This window comes from Moschus berezovskii, chromosome 4 (assembly GCF_049115385.1).
Source record: "Moschus berezovskii isolate FMDL1 chromosome 4, NW_MosBer_1.0, whole genome shotgun sequence".
Lineage (NCBI taxonomy): Eukaryota > Metazoa > Chordata > Mammalia > Artiodactyla > Moschidae > Moschus > Moschus berezovskii.
Window position 1 is genome coordinate 12524945 of NC_142463.1, and position 17207 is coordinate 12542151.

Genomic DNA, 17207 nt, shown 5'->3' on the forward strand with positions numbered 1-17207 from the left:
AGACAGACTCAGGTCACGGTCTAGGTGGCCCGTGGTGTTGACAGTTCATGGGGAAGGCCCTTCGGTCAGTGACAGCATTCAGAGTAGAGGTTGCTCATTTCAAGAAATCAGGTCACCAAAGCTGAGGCTTCTACCTTTTCCTGTATCATCTGGTGCAGGGTTAAGTACAGCCTGACATCAAGGAAACACTGAGGATCCAACAGCCTTTACTCACGGCCACCTCACCCTAGTTCTCTCCATTTGCACCACTGCCTAGACCCAATTGCAGGGAATGTGTAGTATGTAACAGGTGCCGAGTAAACACCAGTCATAGAAAAAGATGGAGCAGTCCATCCCATGTGAGGGCTGGAGATGAGAATGAGCTTCCCTTCCCAGGACTTAAAGCAAGGGCTGAACTGTCGCCGGGCTGGGATGCTGCAAAGAAAAATCAGTCTTACTGCCAGACCCCAGATCAAAGAGTTCCAGCAAACATATTTTCACAGATTTTTTTTTTTTTCAAATTAATTGCTAACAATTTAAAAATTGTGAGATTTCACAAAAATGTTCACTAGCCACCAAAAATAAGATTCAGCAACAGGGGCCACCGTCAACAGGAGCCATATAGCAGTTTTCCTTGACCCTCAGAGTCTTCTTCCCATTCAGCGGAATTCTTACCTCATCCCCGTGGGCAGTTTACTTTATAGCCTCTGCTGTGTGTATGAAAAAAGCAGAGCTGCTCTGGGCTGAGGGAGGAGGGGGTGGCAGCCTCCCCATCACCAGGGGAGTTTCAAAGAATCCTAGGGTTCCAGTTAACAGTAAGTGTCATGCTTTACCATTATAGACCCCCTAATCTTTCCAGAAGCCCTACTTGGGACTTCCTTTTGGAAGAAATGCAAACATATGTTGAAGTGTTGCGTGTATGCTTGCTAAGTCACTTCCGTTGTGTCCGACTCTTTTTCTGACCCCATGGACTATAGCCTGCCAGGCTCCTGTATCCATGGGATTCTCCAGGCAAGAATACTGGAGTGGGTTGCCATTTCCTCCTCCAGGGGATCTTCTGGACCCACAGATCGAACCCATGTCTCTTACATCTCCTGAATTGGTTTGTGGATTCTTTACCACTAGCACCACCTGAGAAGGCCCTATGAGGGTTAGGTTAAGTCATTCATGTGAAGGGCTGGTTCTTGGGGAGAGTGTGTCAGGACATCACCCCGGCATCATTTATTCACAGTATCGGATGTACATTTTAGCTTGTCTAAAACCGAGCTCCCTCCTCATCCCATAGCCACCTGGCTCCCCTCCCTTTAAGTGGTCCATCTCAGGGAATGGCACCTTGGAGTGCTGCCTCCTCGGGGAAGCCATCCAGGACTGTCTCTCACTGAGAGATCGCAGACAAACACTTCCCGGGGGAGTGGTGGTGTAAAACCCTCCCACACAAGGTTAATGTTTAAGCAATTGTCACTGACAGGAACCATACCACAGACAAGTTTTTATTACTTTGTCCTGCATATAGATCCCAAGAAATATAAAAACATCTCCAGAATTAATCAAAGGAACCACTCTCCCCACCCCCAACCAGCCCCTTCCCTCCCTGGATGGGCTCAGATATGGGTGCTGGGAGCAGGTTGCAGGCCACCTCTCTCTATCCATTGAATAATTATGTTCCATATAAAAATAGATCTGTAGAGGGCTCCCAGGGAGCCATCAGCCCACATCACACGGGCAACCTGTGTGGGGCTGAGGCCTGGGACCCGTCAGGATGCTGGGACCTCACTCCTCACAGGAAGGGAGGTCTACCCTGGACACCGAAGTCCTGCCAACACAGCCAGGGGACTCTGCAGAACAGCTGGTCGGTGGCGGGGGCACCCTGGCCCCCAGAGCATGACTAATGCAGCTGTAGATGGGGTGAGGCTCCCTCCACCAAGATGGGGTGCTGGTGTGTCCTTTCCAGACTCTCCTGGGGGCAGTGGGGGCAGAGTCTGGAGGGCACTGGCAAGGGACCCTCCAGCGCTGTCAAAGGTAGAAGCAGTGTCTCAGCCTGTCCTGGCACCCCCAGGACACTGAGCCGAGGCCAGGTGCTCAGGAGATGGAGAGCGGGGCTGGGGGACTCCTGCCCTGCTGGCAGGATGAGGCTAAAGGCACTGTTGGGAGGCCCCAACCCCACCACGGAGCACTCCCAGGGATGTGCTGCCTCCTCCTCCCTCCAGGATCCTCTGCAGGCCCCTCTGCTTGGGCTCCTTTTGTCCTAGGCCCTCCATCAACCCCAAGTAAAGAGTCCTCCCCCGACTCCTCCAAGATCCCATTCAATGGATGCATCAAACTCAGCCAGGGAACGTTCCCAGACACCCCTCCATAGACACACATCAAGAGTGCCCATCTGCCCCTCCGGCCCACCAGCCCTCAGGCCCCAAGGGCTGCCAGTAGGGGCCGTGCACTACTTCCTGGAGCTTGAGTTCATCTCCCTGCCTCATCTGGGCCTCCTTCCTGTAGCCCTTGAACCCTTCCCACACCATCCCATCCCACCCACACATAGCCACACCCCAGAGCAGGTGTATGTCAGGGGTGACCCTATCCAGGGCCAGTTGCCTTCCTTCTGTCCTACGAAAGCCCTGGCCTCACGATCACTCCCACCTCCAGGAAGTCCTCCTGGATGAGCAGCTCTGGAGTCAGCTCAGCACAACCACTCCTGCCAAAGCCCCACAGAAGAGGACCCAGAGGGAGGAGGCATTTCATGGGGGCTGGGTGGTACAGGGGATGAAGCTTGCAAGAGGGGTCACCTCAGAGTACCCCTGGGCTGCCTCACGGAAGAGTGTTGGTGACACACAGAGGACCAAGGACTCTCTCCAGAGCCACACTCTGGATCAGGAGTTGGGCCCACGGGCTCAAGCCCAGCTCTGGCCCCGACTCCTCACTGAGCCTTAGTTTTCCCGCCTGTACAGTAAGGACTGAACTGGCCCATTTGAGAAGCTCCTTCTCTGAGAGTCACTATCCCCAGGGCTGGGAGCAAAGCTCTTGGAGTCCCGGGCAGAAAACTTTTATCCTCATGTTCCTCCCAGATGTCCTGGCCAGTGAGTTTATAAAAGGAATGCAAAGTAGCAGGGGACGCCTAGTGGGACCTCAGGAGAGCACCGGGACCCTCACCCAGAATGGTCGGCTCAAGGGTGGGGGAAGCAGAAATCAGCTCCTGAGTCTGGGGTCCTCAGGGTCCAGCCCCTAAGCTCAGCACCACCTCTGCCTGCCTGGGTCTCAGGACCAGGGTCCAGACAGGGCCCAGCTGGACCACAGGGAGCTGAGGAGCCACGGCCCACAAGGACAGGTGGTCCTTGCTAGGTCCCAGAGCAGCCCATCCCTCAGGGACCCATGCTGCCAGCTGGTCAGAGGGAAAGTGCCCACCCCTGGGGGTGAGCCCCAGACTCCAGTGGGTGCGAAAGACAGAAGGGCATGAATCAGGCCATTTAAAGCCATGGCTCCCTCCCTGCCCCTGCCCACCTTGGTCTCTGTGACCCTGCATTTCCTCCCACTGTTATCTCAGGGGTCCGCCCCAGGATTTGAACCTTTTTTCTAGGGTGGGCTGAGTCAGCCAAGGTGCTCAGACCGGGGGGAGTGAGGGGAACAGGCAGGGAAGTGGGAAAGACTGTGGCTCCACTCAAGCTCTGGGCTCTCCCTTCCGCACAGGGGGAATGCAGCCAGTAGGGGTCCTGGGTGGGGCTGGGGGCTGGAGTCCCCCCTGGGGTCCTGGCCGGAAGAGTGGGGCTGCTCACACCTGCACCCCCCGGCCCTGCAGCTGGAGCACCCGGGCCCTCAGGGCGCCGATCCCGCTGAGGAGGTCCTCCCGGTGTTCCGCTGACGAGATGCCCAGGCTCACCAGGTCCCTGGGAAGAAGGCTGGTCAGATCCAGCTGGCCATCCCCACCATCTTCTCTCCCTTCCACCCCACCCCCTGCACAGGGAACAACCCAGAATGAGAACAGGTTGGGCCTCCCATGCAGGCAGGGGCAGGGCCCCCTGGCTCCTCAGACTCACTGGGCAGTCATGGCGGCCACGGCCTCCAGGCTCCCATAGCCCGCAGCAGCGAAGCTGTCTTTGTAGCGGCCCAGGTCCAGGGCCTCCAGCCACGCTCCCACGGAGCCAAAGGAGGGGAAGGTGGAGAAGGCACGGTCCGCCAGGGGTGTAGGAGGCCTGGGTGGGGGGTGGAGGAGCTGTGGTCAGTCGACAGTAGGGAGCTGGGGCTCAGACCCGGTCGCTCTCCTGAGGAGCGACCATCTGAGAAAGGACAGGTGATGTCATCTGAGAAGATAACGGACGGGCCATCTGAGGACAGGGTATCTGAGAAGATGGCCGAGTCCCAGGGCCGGCCTGGCTCACACAGGGTTCCAGGTGTTCTCAGAGCAAGGCGGGGGTTCACGGCACTAGGGCAGGTGGAGAGGGGGCTGTACAGGAGCCAGCCAAAGGCACCAGGAGCGTCTGGAACGGTCTGGGTAAGACATACGCAGGCGAGTTGGGGAGGTGACTTGTATTATCCGAACTACAGGTTTGTTAGGACTATCACCACATTTACTCACGTGGTCGCTGTAGCCAGGATACAGGGGGCAAAACCCAGGACAAGCAGGAATGACTGAGATGAAAAGCTGTATGTGCCTAAGGCGGGTGGGAGTATTAGATCTACCTGAGTGAACAGTCATATCTGCACAGGTGGGGTAGGACAGGTGGGTGGTTGTGCATGGCGGGGGAGGGCATGCATGGACAGGTGAGAGTTCAGCTGTATCGGCACAGTTGGGAAGGCACCTGGGGCAGGTGAGGCGATGCTGTACCTGGCACAGGTGGTGTCGGCACACTTTGGGGGCTCTGGGTCCTGCATCATCTTGCTCAGGAGGCCGTGGATCTGGGAGAACCTAGGCCGCTCACCCGGGTCCTTCTGCCAGCAGTCAAGCATCAGCCGGTGCAGCGCGGAGGGGCAGTTCCTGGGGGGCGGCAGCCGGAAGCCATCCTCCACGGCCTTGATCACCTAGGCCGTGGGGGAGGGGGGAGTGGTGGGCAGACAGGAGGTTTGAGGTCCCCCAGTACACACACTTACCCCATCCCCAGAAAGACTCAAACGGTGACCAGGCAGGGACTGGAAACAATAGACAGTGAAGAGGGGCCTGGGGCTAAGAGGTCAAGGGTTCATGGGCAGAGGTCAGGGAGCTGGGGCCTGAGGTCAGAGGGCAACAGGATCGGAAGGCAAGGAGCTGGAGCCACCGCGGTCACTCACATCTTGGCCAGACATATCCCAGTAGGGCCGCTCCCCGAAGGCCATCACCTCCCACATGATGACACCGAAGCTCCACACGTCGCTGGCGGAGCTGAAGTGGCCAAACTGAAGCGTCTCAGGGGCGGCCCACAGCGCTGGGCTCCGGCCGCTCTGCAGGCAGGTGGGCCAGCCGGTCAGGGGCAGGAGGGGCTGGCGTCGCAGCCAGCATGCCCCACCCGCAGAGCGCCATGGGACCCAGCCCCACCTGCATGCCCACAGCTGCTGCTCTGAGGGAGAGCCCACAAGGGACCCACAGGTGAGGCCCTGCTGGCACGGACAGCTGAAGGGAGGGGCGGGAGTGGGGCAGAAGGGGCACGCAGGGAAGGGCTCCCTCACCATGGTGGTGTAGACCGCCTCTGCTCGGTCCCGGGGGCCCCGGCCGAAGCCAGAGATCTTGCAGACGAGCTCGCTGCTGACTAGCACCCGGCGTGCCGCCAGGCCCCGGTGGACGTAGCCCATTTCCGACAGGTACTTCATGGCTGACGCCAGGCCGGGCAGCAGCCCCATCAGCTGCGCGGCCACCAGCTGGCCCTCATGCCGCTGGGAGGGAGGAGGAGATGGAGGCCCAGCTGCACCCTCGCTTCCCTGGTGCTGTGTGACCCCAGGGAAGTCACTGGCCTTCTCTGGGCTTCAGTTGGCCGCGTCACCTGCCAGGTCAGCCTGGCCAGAGGGCATCTCTACAGAGGATGAGGCCGACCCCAAGTCCCACCAAAGGGAAAAGTGAGGGACCAAGAAAACCATGGTCATCGGTACCCCTGGGGCCCAGGCCACTCACCCTGAGGAAGCCATCCAGGGCTCCATGGCTCATGTATTCAGTGACAATCATCAAGGTACTTCCTGTGGTCAGGGAAGCGGACATACACACTCAGGTGCCTGCTGCCCTCTGTGAGCACCCGTGCTCCCCACTCCCCACCCCGCGCCAAGGTGACCAGGACCAAGGCCAAGCTCCCTGAGTCTCGCCACCCTCCTGCATGCCCTCTTCAGCTGAACAGCAGGAGAGGTGGCGTCTGAGGCGGACAAAGGCCGAGGTGAGGATGTGCAGCAAGTTAGCTGGGGGAAGTCACCAGGGGTGCACCCCCAGAGTGTCACCACACACCCAGAGATCACACAGGGTCAGAGGCCCCTTGAGTCAGTGATGGAGAGCTGAGCTCCTCTCCCCATGCTGGGCCGCGTCGGGGCGCCCTCCCATGACTAAGCAGAGAGGGCCTGGGGGCACGACGCACCCACCGCCCACACCACAGGCTCCTCCCCCACCCACCCACCCACGCTGGTGGAGCACAGGCCCTACCTCGGGTGACCACGCCCTCCAGTCGTACCACGTGGCTGTGGTCGAACTGGCCCAGGGTGAGGGCCTCGGCCAGGAAGCTGAGCCTCTGTGAGTCGGAGCAGCCCTCCCTCAGCGTGTGCACGGCCACAGGGAGCTCCTGGCGGCCCGGGAGCTGCAGGCAGCCACAGCACAGCTCCCCAAACCGCCCTGGGGGAGAACAGCACCTCAGACACCCCCCGGAAGCTGCTGCCTCGGCCAACCTGGGCAGGGTGAGCAGCTTCTGGCTCACGGGCCCTTTCTGGCCTGGGTCTCAGGCCTCCTGAGTTCAAATCCTGGCGAACTGAGTACTGACTGCCTGATGTGGACTTCTGCTCTGCCCCTCTTCCGGCCTCAGTTTTCTCCTCTGTGAAATGGGGAGTCCTCCCAGCCTCCCACGGTGGGAAATTTCTGAGCCTCAAAGAGAGGACTATGCACGTGCCAGCACATCAAAGGCGTGCTGGGTGACCATGACATCTGTTCCACCATGCTGCCCCTTTCTGGCCTCTGTCCAGCAAGTCTGCCGACAGTGCTGGGGTGGAGCATTGGGCTCCTGGTGAGAGCGCTGCCTTCTCAGCACAGGGGCGGAGGGCTTGCAGACATGAAGCAAGGAAGCCAGGGCACTGATCATGAGAGAACATGCACCCGCTAGGAGTCAGGCCTTGGGCTGAGCGCTGAGACACTCCCACATCAGCTCTGAGGCAGATATCACACCCATTTAACAGATGAGAAGCTGAGGCTCGGAGCAGAAGACAGATGAGCCCCTGGTCAGTGGCAGAGCCAGGGCTAGAGCTCAGGTATACCTGGACCCCAAGTTTGCAAACGCCCCTTCCCATCGGGCCTTGAAAGCATGGGACCAAACTTCTGCCAGTGGCAGTCTGCAGAGCCCGCTCTGAAAGGGCCTGAAGGGAGAGAGTTCTGACCTTGGGGGCAGGCAAAGGGTAGGAAGGCAGGCTCACAAATTTCTCTGCCACCTCCCTCCCTGGACCCTGGTGGGCAGAGGCCCAGCTTGATGTGGAGGCAGGGGCTTCCTGGACAGTGTGGGGACTGGATGAAGGCCAGGCCTGCAGAGATGGGGGCGGGACTTGGGATGGAGGCAGGCTAACAGGATAGAGGTGTGGTGGGGAGGAGGAGAGGCTTCCAGGGAGGGCTGGCAGGGGGTGGAGGAAGGGCTTCCCCACAAACAAGGCTTCCCCGGGTGCCCAGTTTGCCTGTTCCAAGGCTCTTCTCCAGCGTGACGCTTTTCGCATCCAGCTCCTTGGCAAACAGGTGCACGGCCTGCAGCGGGTCCCCACAACTCTGGGGATCCACGAACGTGCGGCGAGTTGGGACTTTGACTGGCAATGAGGAGAAAGAGACGGGAGTGAGGAAAAGGGCCTCCGTGGTTGGAGCAGTGGGGTTGGGGAGGGGAGGTATGCAAGGGCTGAGCGCCAAAGCATTGATGCTTTTGAACTGTGGTGTTGGAGGAGACTCTTGAGAGTCCCTTGGACTGCAAGGAGATCCAACCAGTCCATGCTAAAGGAGATCAGTCCTGAATATTCACTGGAAGGACTGATGCTGAAGCTGAAACTCCAATAAATACTTTGGCCACTTGATGGAAAAAAAAACTGACTCATTAAAAGACCCTGATGCTGGGAAAGATTGAAGGCAGGAGAAGGGGACGACAGAGGGCGAGATGATTAGATGGCATCACCAACTCAACGGACATGAGTTTGAGTAAACTCCGGGAGTTGGTGATGGACAGGGAAGCCTGGTGTGCTGCAGTCCATGGGGTCGCAAAGGGTCGGACACGACTGAGTGACCGAACTGAACTGAACTGAAGCAAGGGGAGTCAGGAAGGGGACCGAGGAAGTGAGTGAGGTGGTTCCCGCCCTGCCCTGGGCCGGGCCAGACAACTCACAGTGGAAATACAGCTCCTCCTCATCGTGGGCGTCCCGACCTCCTTTGCCATAGCTGCAGGGCCTGAGGTAGGGGATGGGAGCGGGGGTGTCCACAGTCATCCTCTGAGCCAGTCTGTCCCAGCCCTTCCCATCTTACCAGCACCCAGGGTGGCACCTCTTTGTCCCTCCAAAAGGACGAGGTCTGTGCCCCAGGGGAAGGACCTTCTTGTCCTGTGGGTCTGGAAGCTTCTCCCCTCAGCACACATGTAACCCCAGCCCTAACCACTCACCCTCTCCGCATTCCTAGTTATTTTCACTTTGAGATGCCGTAAATTCTTGCAACTCCAGAGACACCCAAATCCATGCCCTGACTTCCAAGTCCAAGCTGCCTCCCTGCCTACAGCTGAACACAGCAGGCAGGCCTTGTGCCCACGGGCAACTCCTGGTCTAGTCAAGAAAACAGACCTTGAGAAGGAACCACAAGCCCACTCACAGGTCCGAGCAAAGGAGAAGGGCGGTGCGCTGTGGGAACATGTAGCTGAGACACGGTTGAGACCATCAAGGATGGCTTCCCGAGAGAGGCCACCGCGGGCCAAAGGACTGCATCATGATCAATAAAGTCACGGGCTGGCAACTGGGGCCCCCTGAGGCAGGGTCTTGCAGGCCCACATAAAGACTTTCGTTTTATTCTGGGGTGGGGAAGAGGGAAGCGGGTTTGAGCAGGGGAGTGCCACGGTTCAATCTGCACTTTAGAAAGATCGTCCCAGCTGCTGCTGTTGTCCCTGCAGGAGATGGTTCAGGCTACGGGGTGACCACGGATGGAGAAAAGTAAGAGTGCCATTGAGGTGACAGGGCCACGGGGCTTGGGGAAGGCTGCAGGTCAGAAAGGGAGAGGGGGAAGGTAGGAACCGCTGTAGTGTTCCGGCTTGCCCAGTGAAGTGAGGCAGGTACCGTTGACCAAGATGGAGCGATGACAAGTTCCCGTTTAGAAATTTGAGTTTGCAGCACCTCTGGGATAAGCAGGGCTGATCAGTGAGCAGGGAGTTAGCTATATGTGATGGGGGCGGGGCTGCAGTTTAGAAGAAGGGTCTGCTCTGGAGATACAAGTTCTAGAGCTGGGGGCCTTGTCCAGCGAGAGGAGGGAGCCTGAGAAGTGGGACGGGGAACAAGTCTGAGGACCGCCCCCCCCCTGCCATCTAGAGATAGGGAAGAGGAGAGGAGGGCTTCCCTGGTGGCTCAGATGGTAAAGAATCTGTCTGCAATGCAGGAGCTGCTGCTGCTGCTGCTAAGTCATTTCAGTCGTGTCCGACTCTGTGCGACCCCATAGACGGAAGCCCACCAGGCTCCCCCGTCCCTGGGATTCTCCAGGCAAGAACACTGGAGTGGGTTGCCATTTCCTTCTCCAATGTGTGAAAGTGGAAAGTGAAAAGTGAAAGTGAAGTCGCTCAGTCATGTCCGACCCTTAGCGACCCCATGGACTGCAGCCTACCAGGCTCCTCCATCCATGGGATTTTCTAGGCAGGAGTACTGGAGTGGCTTGCCATTGCCTTCTCCGGCAATGCAGGAGACCCAGGTTCAATCCCTGGGTTGGGAAGATCCCCTGGAGAAGGGAATGGTTACCCACTGCAGTATTCTTGCCTGGAGAATTCCATGGACAGAGGAGCCTGGTGGACTACCATCCATGGGGTCGCAAAGAGTCGGACCGAGCGACTAACAACACAGCAGAGAAGGAAGCCACCGAGGAGACTGTGAAAGAACCACCAGAGAAACTGGAGGGAAACAGAAGGGACATCGGGGGCGGAAGGTGGTAGGGGTGGTGATGTCACAGGAAGCACGGAAGGAAACAGGGTCAGAAGAGCAAGGTCATGTGAAGACTCAAGGAGGAGAGCTGAGGGAGACTCAGGAGAGAGATGGCCACGTGTCGACACCAGTGGAGGCGATCATGCAGGACAAAGTGGTCATGACGGCGGTCCCCACGTGGGCTCTGGAACCTGATGGCACAGACCAACTCCCGAGGGCCTTCCCTCGCTGTCTGTGGATCAGGTGGCTGGTTTTCTCTTCAATAAGATCAGGATCAAGACAGCCCTGCCTGATCAGCCTGGCGCCAAGAGCTTACTAAGCACTCAACAAATGTTAGCCAGCATATAGGGAGGAAGTAGATGTAATCAATAGTAAGGGCTCCTGAGAGGGTAGGAATGGGTGGGTTACAGTCACAGGAAGGACTGATCCAGGCCGGGAGGATGGCACTTCCTCTAGAGAAACGGACGGAGAGGATGGATGCGGAGAGGCAGGTGTGCAGACTCAGTGGTGCAGGTAAAGAGCAGGTACAGCAGACAGAGCTGAGAGCTGCGAGGACTGGCAGTCTGCGGGGCACGAGCAGAGCTGGGGTGATTGCCCGGTCCATGTCAGGAGACAGGAGAGAGGGTCTGCGGAAACGAAGTCAAAGACCTCAGAGGCCAAGGGCTGGGGTCGGTTGTCCAGTGGCTAGTGAGGTCATCCAGCGTGGGAACAGGACTTCCAAGAACATCCGGGAGAGCTGAGGAGGGATGCACGGGGCAAGGCCGAGTGGCTGGAGGAGTGGCAGAGAAAGCGAGGCACTTCCACCTTCCCAACACCCCCTAGTGAGAACTGGGGTGAGCCAGGATCGACTGGGAGGGCAAGCGGAGATGAGGAGCCCACTGTACAGAGCCGGGTACTGCAGAGACGGGGAGAGGCGATGGGCGAGGGAAGCTGGGTCACGCGTGCCTGCCCATCACTGCTAGACCTGGCAGATGTCCACCTTGGTGCCATTTGACTTTGAGTAGGTTTTGAAAGCCCCGCCTGGCCTCCCCCACCTGCTCTAGCGCAGCGGTCTTCGAGGTGCTCCTGGGCAGCCACTCCTGTCTCGCAGCCTCTGCCCAAAGATGCCCTTCTTGCTCACCTCTCCCCCATCCTCTCCTGCCTCCTGGAGCCCCTGAGCTCACGGCCAGCACAAGCTGCTCCCAGCTCCTGTCCATTCCCACTTTTCCAATGGGTCTCATCTATGGACCTTTAAGCTCCGTGATCAAGGAGATTCTACTGTTGTCCTCCTTTCTTGACTCACCTGGCCGGGGCAGAGCTGGCTCCCAGATCCTCCCCTCCTCACTTTCAGCACCTCACTTAAGGCCAAGCAAATAACCCCATCTCAGCCAGATGAAAGCTTGCCGCCCCTCCAGCCCGCAGGCAGTTCCAGGATGCTGACGTGTGGCTCCTGGACCAGCTCATTCCTCTCCTCTGCTCCCCCTACTCCAGCCTGTCACATGCGGCCTTCCCAACTCCTCCAGTCTGCTGACCTCAGCCCCAGCCTGGAACCCACCTGGGGTGCCTCTGCCAAAGGGACTCTGTCTTTGCTGAGCCAGACCCAAGTTCCACATCTTTCCCCCTCTGCCATCCCCTTTCCCTGCCCACTCTCCTGCAAGCTCCCTTCCTCTGGGGCTTGGGGCTTTCTGCCATATGAGTTCCCCTCCCTGTTCTCCCTGCTCCCAAACACATACACGCACACACAATTTCTGCCTTTCTTCCCTCTGCCTGTGTTCAAGGGCCTCCAGATCCCTTGGGGGCAGGGGCTGGGGGCCTCTGAGCGCCTCGGGAGGCTCCCAATCACACCGGAGCAGCCGGAGCTTGATTCCCTCCGCAGCGATGCCTTCTGACATTTAATGAGTGAAGGAGTGAAGGAGCTAAATCCCCTTCATCCCACAGCAGCTGAGCAGAAGCGGGGTGTGTGGGGAGGGGCCAGGACAGCACCAGTCAGGCCTGTCTCTACGCGGCGGTACACTCGCCTGTGCAAATCTGCACACGTGCAAATGTGGATACAGATACAGGTACCTGAGCCAGCCAGGCTAGGACCAGTCACCTACCTCCTCCAAATGGCCAGCACACTCATCACAGAGCCCAGGACGAGGAGGGCTGAGATGGTTACCACGGTGACGACAACCGCAGGGCTCTGGTCCTTGGACCCCGAGGTGGCTGGGAGGAAAACAACGAGGTTGAGAGAGGCAGAGCACCAGGCTCCCGGGTAAGCCCCAGGACAGACTCCTGTCGTCACCCCACAGCAGGATTTCCGCAGCACCTCCACCCTCGGCCTGGCCTCCCAGCAGCCGGGGACCAAGGCTGCCCCCACCAACCGCAATGGCACCTGGAGCTTCGTCCTTTCCCAGGGCGGGTCACTTCTACTGCAGCCCAGCTCTGAGAGAGAGGAGCGGGCACCCAGACAGGCAGGCTCAGGCCTTCCTTTTTGCCTTACAGACGCACAAGGAAGGTGGCTCTGCAGGGGCATGGCCTTTTCTCTAAGCTCCCCAACCCCAATCCAGAACTGTCACCAACAATTTTTGCTGTTGTTCAGTTGCTAAGTCATGTCCGACTCTTTACAGCAATGGTTGTAGCACGCCCAGGCTCCCCTGTCCTCCACTATCTCCTGGAGTTTGCTCAAGTTCATGTCCATTGAGTCAGTGATGCTATCTAACCATCTCATCCTCTCTAAGAACGATGAGTTGACATTTAATGCACACTTGTGTGCCAGAACTAAACAATCCTGTTTCATCATCACAAGAAGCCAGGAAAGTGAACTGTCTCCATTTTGCAGCTGAGGAAACTGACATCGAGAAAAGTTATGTATTTTGCCCAAGGTCACAAAGCCAATAAACGGTGACCCTAGGATTCAAACCTGATTCCCAAAGCCTCTGCTTGAACTATTTCCCCAGCAGAGGGGCCAAGAGGACCCCCAAGCCCTCAGTCCCATCCACCCATCCATCCATCCAACACGTGCACCAGGCTGGCAGTGGTCCTGGGGAGTCGGCAATGGATGAGCCAGAATCCTTGCCCTGGAGGGATGTACCAACCAGCAGGGGAGAAAGAAATGAGAAATCAATGAAGAAAAAGAAACAGAGACAGAAGCAGAGCTGAGCAGAGGCACAATCATTTCTTCCTAAAGCCAATGGGGAAGGTTTTGCAGAAGAGGATCATCTGCACTGGACCTGGAAGGTGGACGGGGTTGTTGACGATGCTCAGATGCACTTGCTGGGTCTGGAAAATGACAGGTCATCCCATGTGGCTGGAAAGCAGGCTGCATGGAGTCAGAGATGCAAGATACGAAGAGATAAAGCTGGAAGGCAGGAGGATGAAGGGAACTGGGGGAGGTGACAGACCCACAAGGGCCTTGAATGCTAGGCCAGGAGGATGAGCTTTATCTTGAGGGTAACAGGGAGCCCAGAGCAGTGGACAGAGTTCCTTCCCACAAGGAGAGGAATGAGGGAATCTGCTAGGTCAGGAGTCAGGAGAGAGGGGGGTGCTTGGAAGAGACAAAAGTTTGGGATAACTGTCGGGAATGGGGAAGATGCTACGCAGCCCTGATGAATACACTGGGATTAGAAAAAGACACTTTAGCAGGCAGCCTTGGCAAGGGACGATGGAGAAGAGCCAGTCTTGGGGACAGTGGGGTGGGTGTAAAATAATGTCTGGGGAATGGGGGCCAGCAGGGCTGGAGAGCACTTCAACCAGGAGAGTCCGCAGAGGCTGGGGAGAGATGATCGTGGGCCAGGAGGGGCTGGGAGCCCGACAGATGCAGTCAGATCCCAAAAGCTGCTATTAGGATGTCACACAGCAAGTGAGGAAGAGTGACAGCAGAGAAAGGGAGGGTCAGAGGCCAACAAAGTCAGGGTCAAAAGGACAGATTCCGGAGCCCCCATTTCCATAGATGGGGAATAGGGTCCTGGGCCTGGCTGGTGGCAGAAGACGGAACAGTCGCCAAGGACTGTTTGAAATGAGCTGTCCTGGTGGACACAGAAATGGAGGATGCAGAGAAAATTGGTGTGGCCGGCGGCCTCTGAGATAGCCCTGCAGGATTCTCCGCTTCCTGGTGTTCCTTCCCCCACGAGCATGGGCTGAACACGGTCATTCGCTTCTAATGAATAGAAGACAGCGCAAGTGACGGGAGGTCGCCACCATGATTAGGTCACAAGAGATCGGCTTCAGTCCTGGGAGCCCTCTTGCTCCCTCTCTCTCACGGCCTCTAGAAGAATCGAGCTGCTGGGTTATGAGCAGTCCTTGGAGAAGTCTAGGAATCTTGTGCCTGCCTCCAGCAAGCAGCCAGCAAGAGTCCAGCTAGGGAAGCGCACACTCCTCCCTTCCTCTCCACTCTGCCCCAGTTAAGCCTGGAGAAGATGGCAGCCCCAGAGGACACCTGGACCGCAGTGAGGGCTAAGCCGTGCGCATGTTCCTGACCCATGAGATAACGAATGGATGTTGGTTTTGGCTGTTGAGTTGAGGGCAATTTGCTACACAGCAGTGATTAACTAGTGCAGTAGTGCAGCATGGTCCTCCTCGCGATCTTGACTTGGGGTCACAGCTCCCTGGGAAAAGTGCTCTGCGATTGGGGAACCACTCTCTGTAGCCAGGGCCACGACAGAGGAGGCCAGGGGCTGGGCGGCACGTCTACTGACTGTGTGCCCTCCGTAGCTCATTTGTGTCTGACTCTTCGTGGCCCCATGGACTGTAGCCCAACCTCCTCTGTCCAAGGGATTTCCCAGGCAAGAATACTGGAGTGGGTTGCCATTTCCTTCTCCAGGGGATTTTCCAGACCCAGGGATCCACCAACTGAGAAGCACCAGATTAACAGAAGTCATCAGACCTCTTCAGCTCCCGGACCCCAGCGCCCACCCTCCACCACATCCACTCCAGCCCGACCCGCGAGCCTTTGTTCTGATGCCTCTCACTCTCCAAGACGCCCTCCCTGCCCTCCTCCCCACGGAGAACTCCAACGTTCCCCAGCCTTCAAGGCCCAGCTCTAATCTCCTCTCACCAGCACCTGGCCGGGGTCTGGCAGAGACAGGCATTCGAGCAAGAAGTGCTGTCTCCTTCCCAGAAGGCAAACTCATCAGCACTTGATCTCCACCTTCCTCTGGGCTCAGAGCTCTTTCTATCTTGGATTAGACTTGTGTAGCAGGTTGGAAAGAATTATTGTCTTGACAGCTGGTGCCAGGATGCCTTTTAGGGCAAACTGCCTTTTGTCCAGGAAAAATACTTTCATGAGCTGCTCAGGGTAGATAGCGGTGAGATCCTGAGGGCTGGGTTAGCAACAGGAGACCAAAAGAAAGCACTAAATGCTCTGTGCACATCAGGAAGGGGTCCTGGGGGGTTCGGGTGTGGGAGAGGAGGAACCAGGGCAGGGAAGCCAGGGCGGGGGGTGGGTAGTACCACACCATGGCTGAGAGCTGGAACTGTTTTAGGATCAGGAATATCTGATGTTCAGTTCTTGCTTTGCTTTGTTAACAACTTTATTGAGAAATTATTCTTACCATACAATTCGCCCATTGAAAGTGTGCAGTTCTCCTGGTGTTTTGTTGGTTTGTTTGCCTTTGGCCGCACCATGCAGTTTGTGGCATCTTAGTTCTCTGACCAGGGAATGAACCCAGGCCCCAGCAGTGAAAACTCAGAGTCTTAACCACTTCTGGTGTTTTTGCTTGGTTTATTGCTGCAGGTGACACTCCCTTGGTTTGTCCAAACCCTCAGCAAAGGCTGGATGCTGGGATGATGGACATCAGGGCCTGGAAGTCCAGAGGGTAAGCTGGGCCGACCCCTCGACTTCACACTCTAAGGCGTAGTGGGAAGAGGGACGGTGCCCACATTTGAGTCTGTGTCATGACAGAGAGAAAGCAGCAGGATGAGAACAAGAATTTAGTGGTCAAGGACAAGAAGTGACCAGGAGAAGAAAAGTCCTCCCAAGAAAAGAGAGGAATCTTGGAGAGGGCAGAGGATGTTTCCTCGAGACATGGGAGGGAGGCACCAGCTGAGACCTGGGTTGCAGCTGCTCATGGATCCCTCCCCTGTGAGTTCCGCCAGGACAGGCGTCCGATCTAAGCCACTAGTTACTAGACTCCAGTTTCATTCATTCATGAGGTTGTAACTGAACTGTTCTGCAGGTTCCCTTAATTGCACAGATAACCCCTCAATTTGCCTCCATGCTCTAGCCCCAGGCTGGGTTTTCTCTCCTCTTGCACATGTCACTTACCCTCCCCTGGAGTCAGCACTTCAATGCTGGGGTTGAAGCTCTGGGTCTCCCAGGAGGGCCCTGGGGAAGCTGCCCGGATCTGAAAGATGTAGCGGGTAGCTGGCTTCAGGTTGGTGACAGTGACCGCAGGCGCCCCTGTCTTCACCGTCGAGTAAGTCTGCTCACTCTGACCCTGGGGAGGGACAGAGAAACACGAGGTCCAGACCCAGGGCTAGCCCCATGCTCCTGGGAGAATGTGGAGGGAAAGGGTGGGGAGGTGGCAGAGGTACCCTGAGGGGAGGAGTCTGGGCTGCTGGAATAACTCCACTCATCTTGGAGGAATCTCACAGCTTTCTTCCAGAAGATCCCCAGCCCCTTTCTCCACCACAAGTTTCCACCTATACTCGGTGGTACCTTAACTGAGAACAGCCCCACCTCCAAGTAACAGAAACTTTAGAGAAGATACTGGCCTTATCGGGGATGCTAGGATGAAAGGCATCGATGCCTGGCAGTCTAGAGGAGGAACTACACCTGACCCCTCAGAGGAAAGAAGAAGGAAATGAGCCCTGACACCTGCCTGGCCCTTGTTGGCTTTTCTTTCCCCTTGTCATTGGACTTTCACAATGTCCTGCAAGGTGTGGATTCACAGATAAGGAATTGGGATCAGAGGGGCTGAGAGGCTCACCCACAGCCCCCCACCAAGGGCCCATTCACTGCCCGCTGCTGGGTTAGACCCTATAGGAGCCAACTTCCT

At 57.4% G+C, this 17207-nt stretch overlaps 1 protein-coding gene across 1 annotated transcript in view; it reads right to left on the reverse strand.

The window, feature by feature from the left end:
* Positions 1 to 1583: 1583 nt before the first annotated feature.
* Positions 1584 to 17207, reverse strand: part of EPHA10 (EPH receptor A10) — a 45751-nt gene continuing 30127 nt past the window's right edge. Inside the window, exons 7-17 of the mRNA XM_055403404.2 lie at positions 16475 to 16646; positions 12327 to 12435; positions 8472 to 8533; positions 7783 to 7908; positions 6557 to 6742; positions 6044 to 6105; positions 5605 to 5808; positions 5230 to 5379; positions 4790 to 4983; positions 4002 to 4157; positions 1584 to 3851 (exon numbers count right to left, since the gene is read on the reverse strand). Coding sequence (XP_055259379.1) covers positions 3737 to 3851; positions 4002 to 4157; positions 4790 to 4983; positions 5230 to 5379; positions 5605 to 5808; positions 6044 to 6105; positions 6557 to 6742; positions 7783 to 7908; positions 8472 to 8533; positions 12327 to 12435; positions 16475 to 16646 — 1536 coding nt within the window. The 3' untranslated portion in view covers positions 1584 to 3736. The remainder of the gene's footprint in view (positions 3852 to 4001; positions 4158 to 4789; positions 4984 to 5229; positions 5380 to 5604; positions 5809 to 6043; positions 6106 to 6556; positions 6743 to 7782; positions 7909 to 8471; positions 8534 to 12326; positions 12436 to 16474; positions 16647 to 17207) is intronic.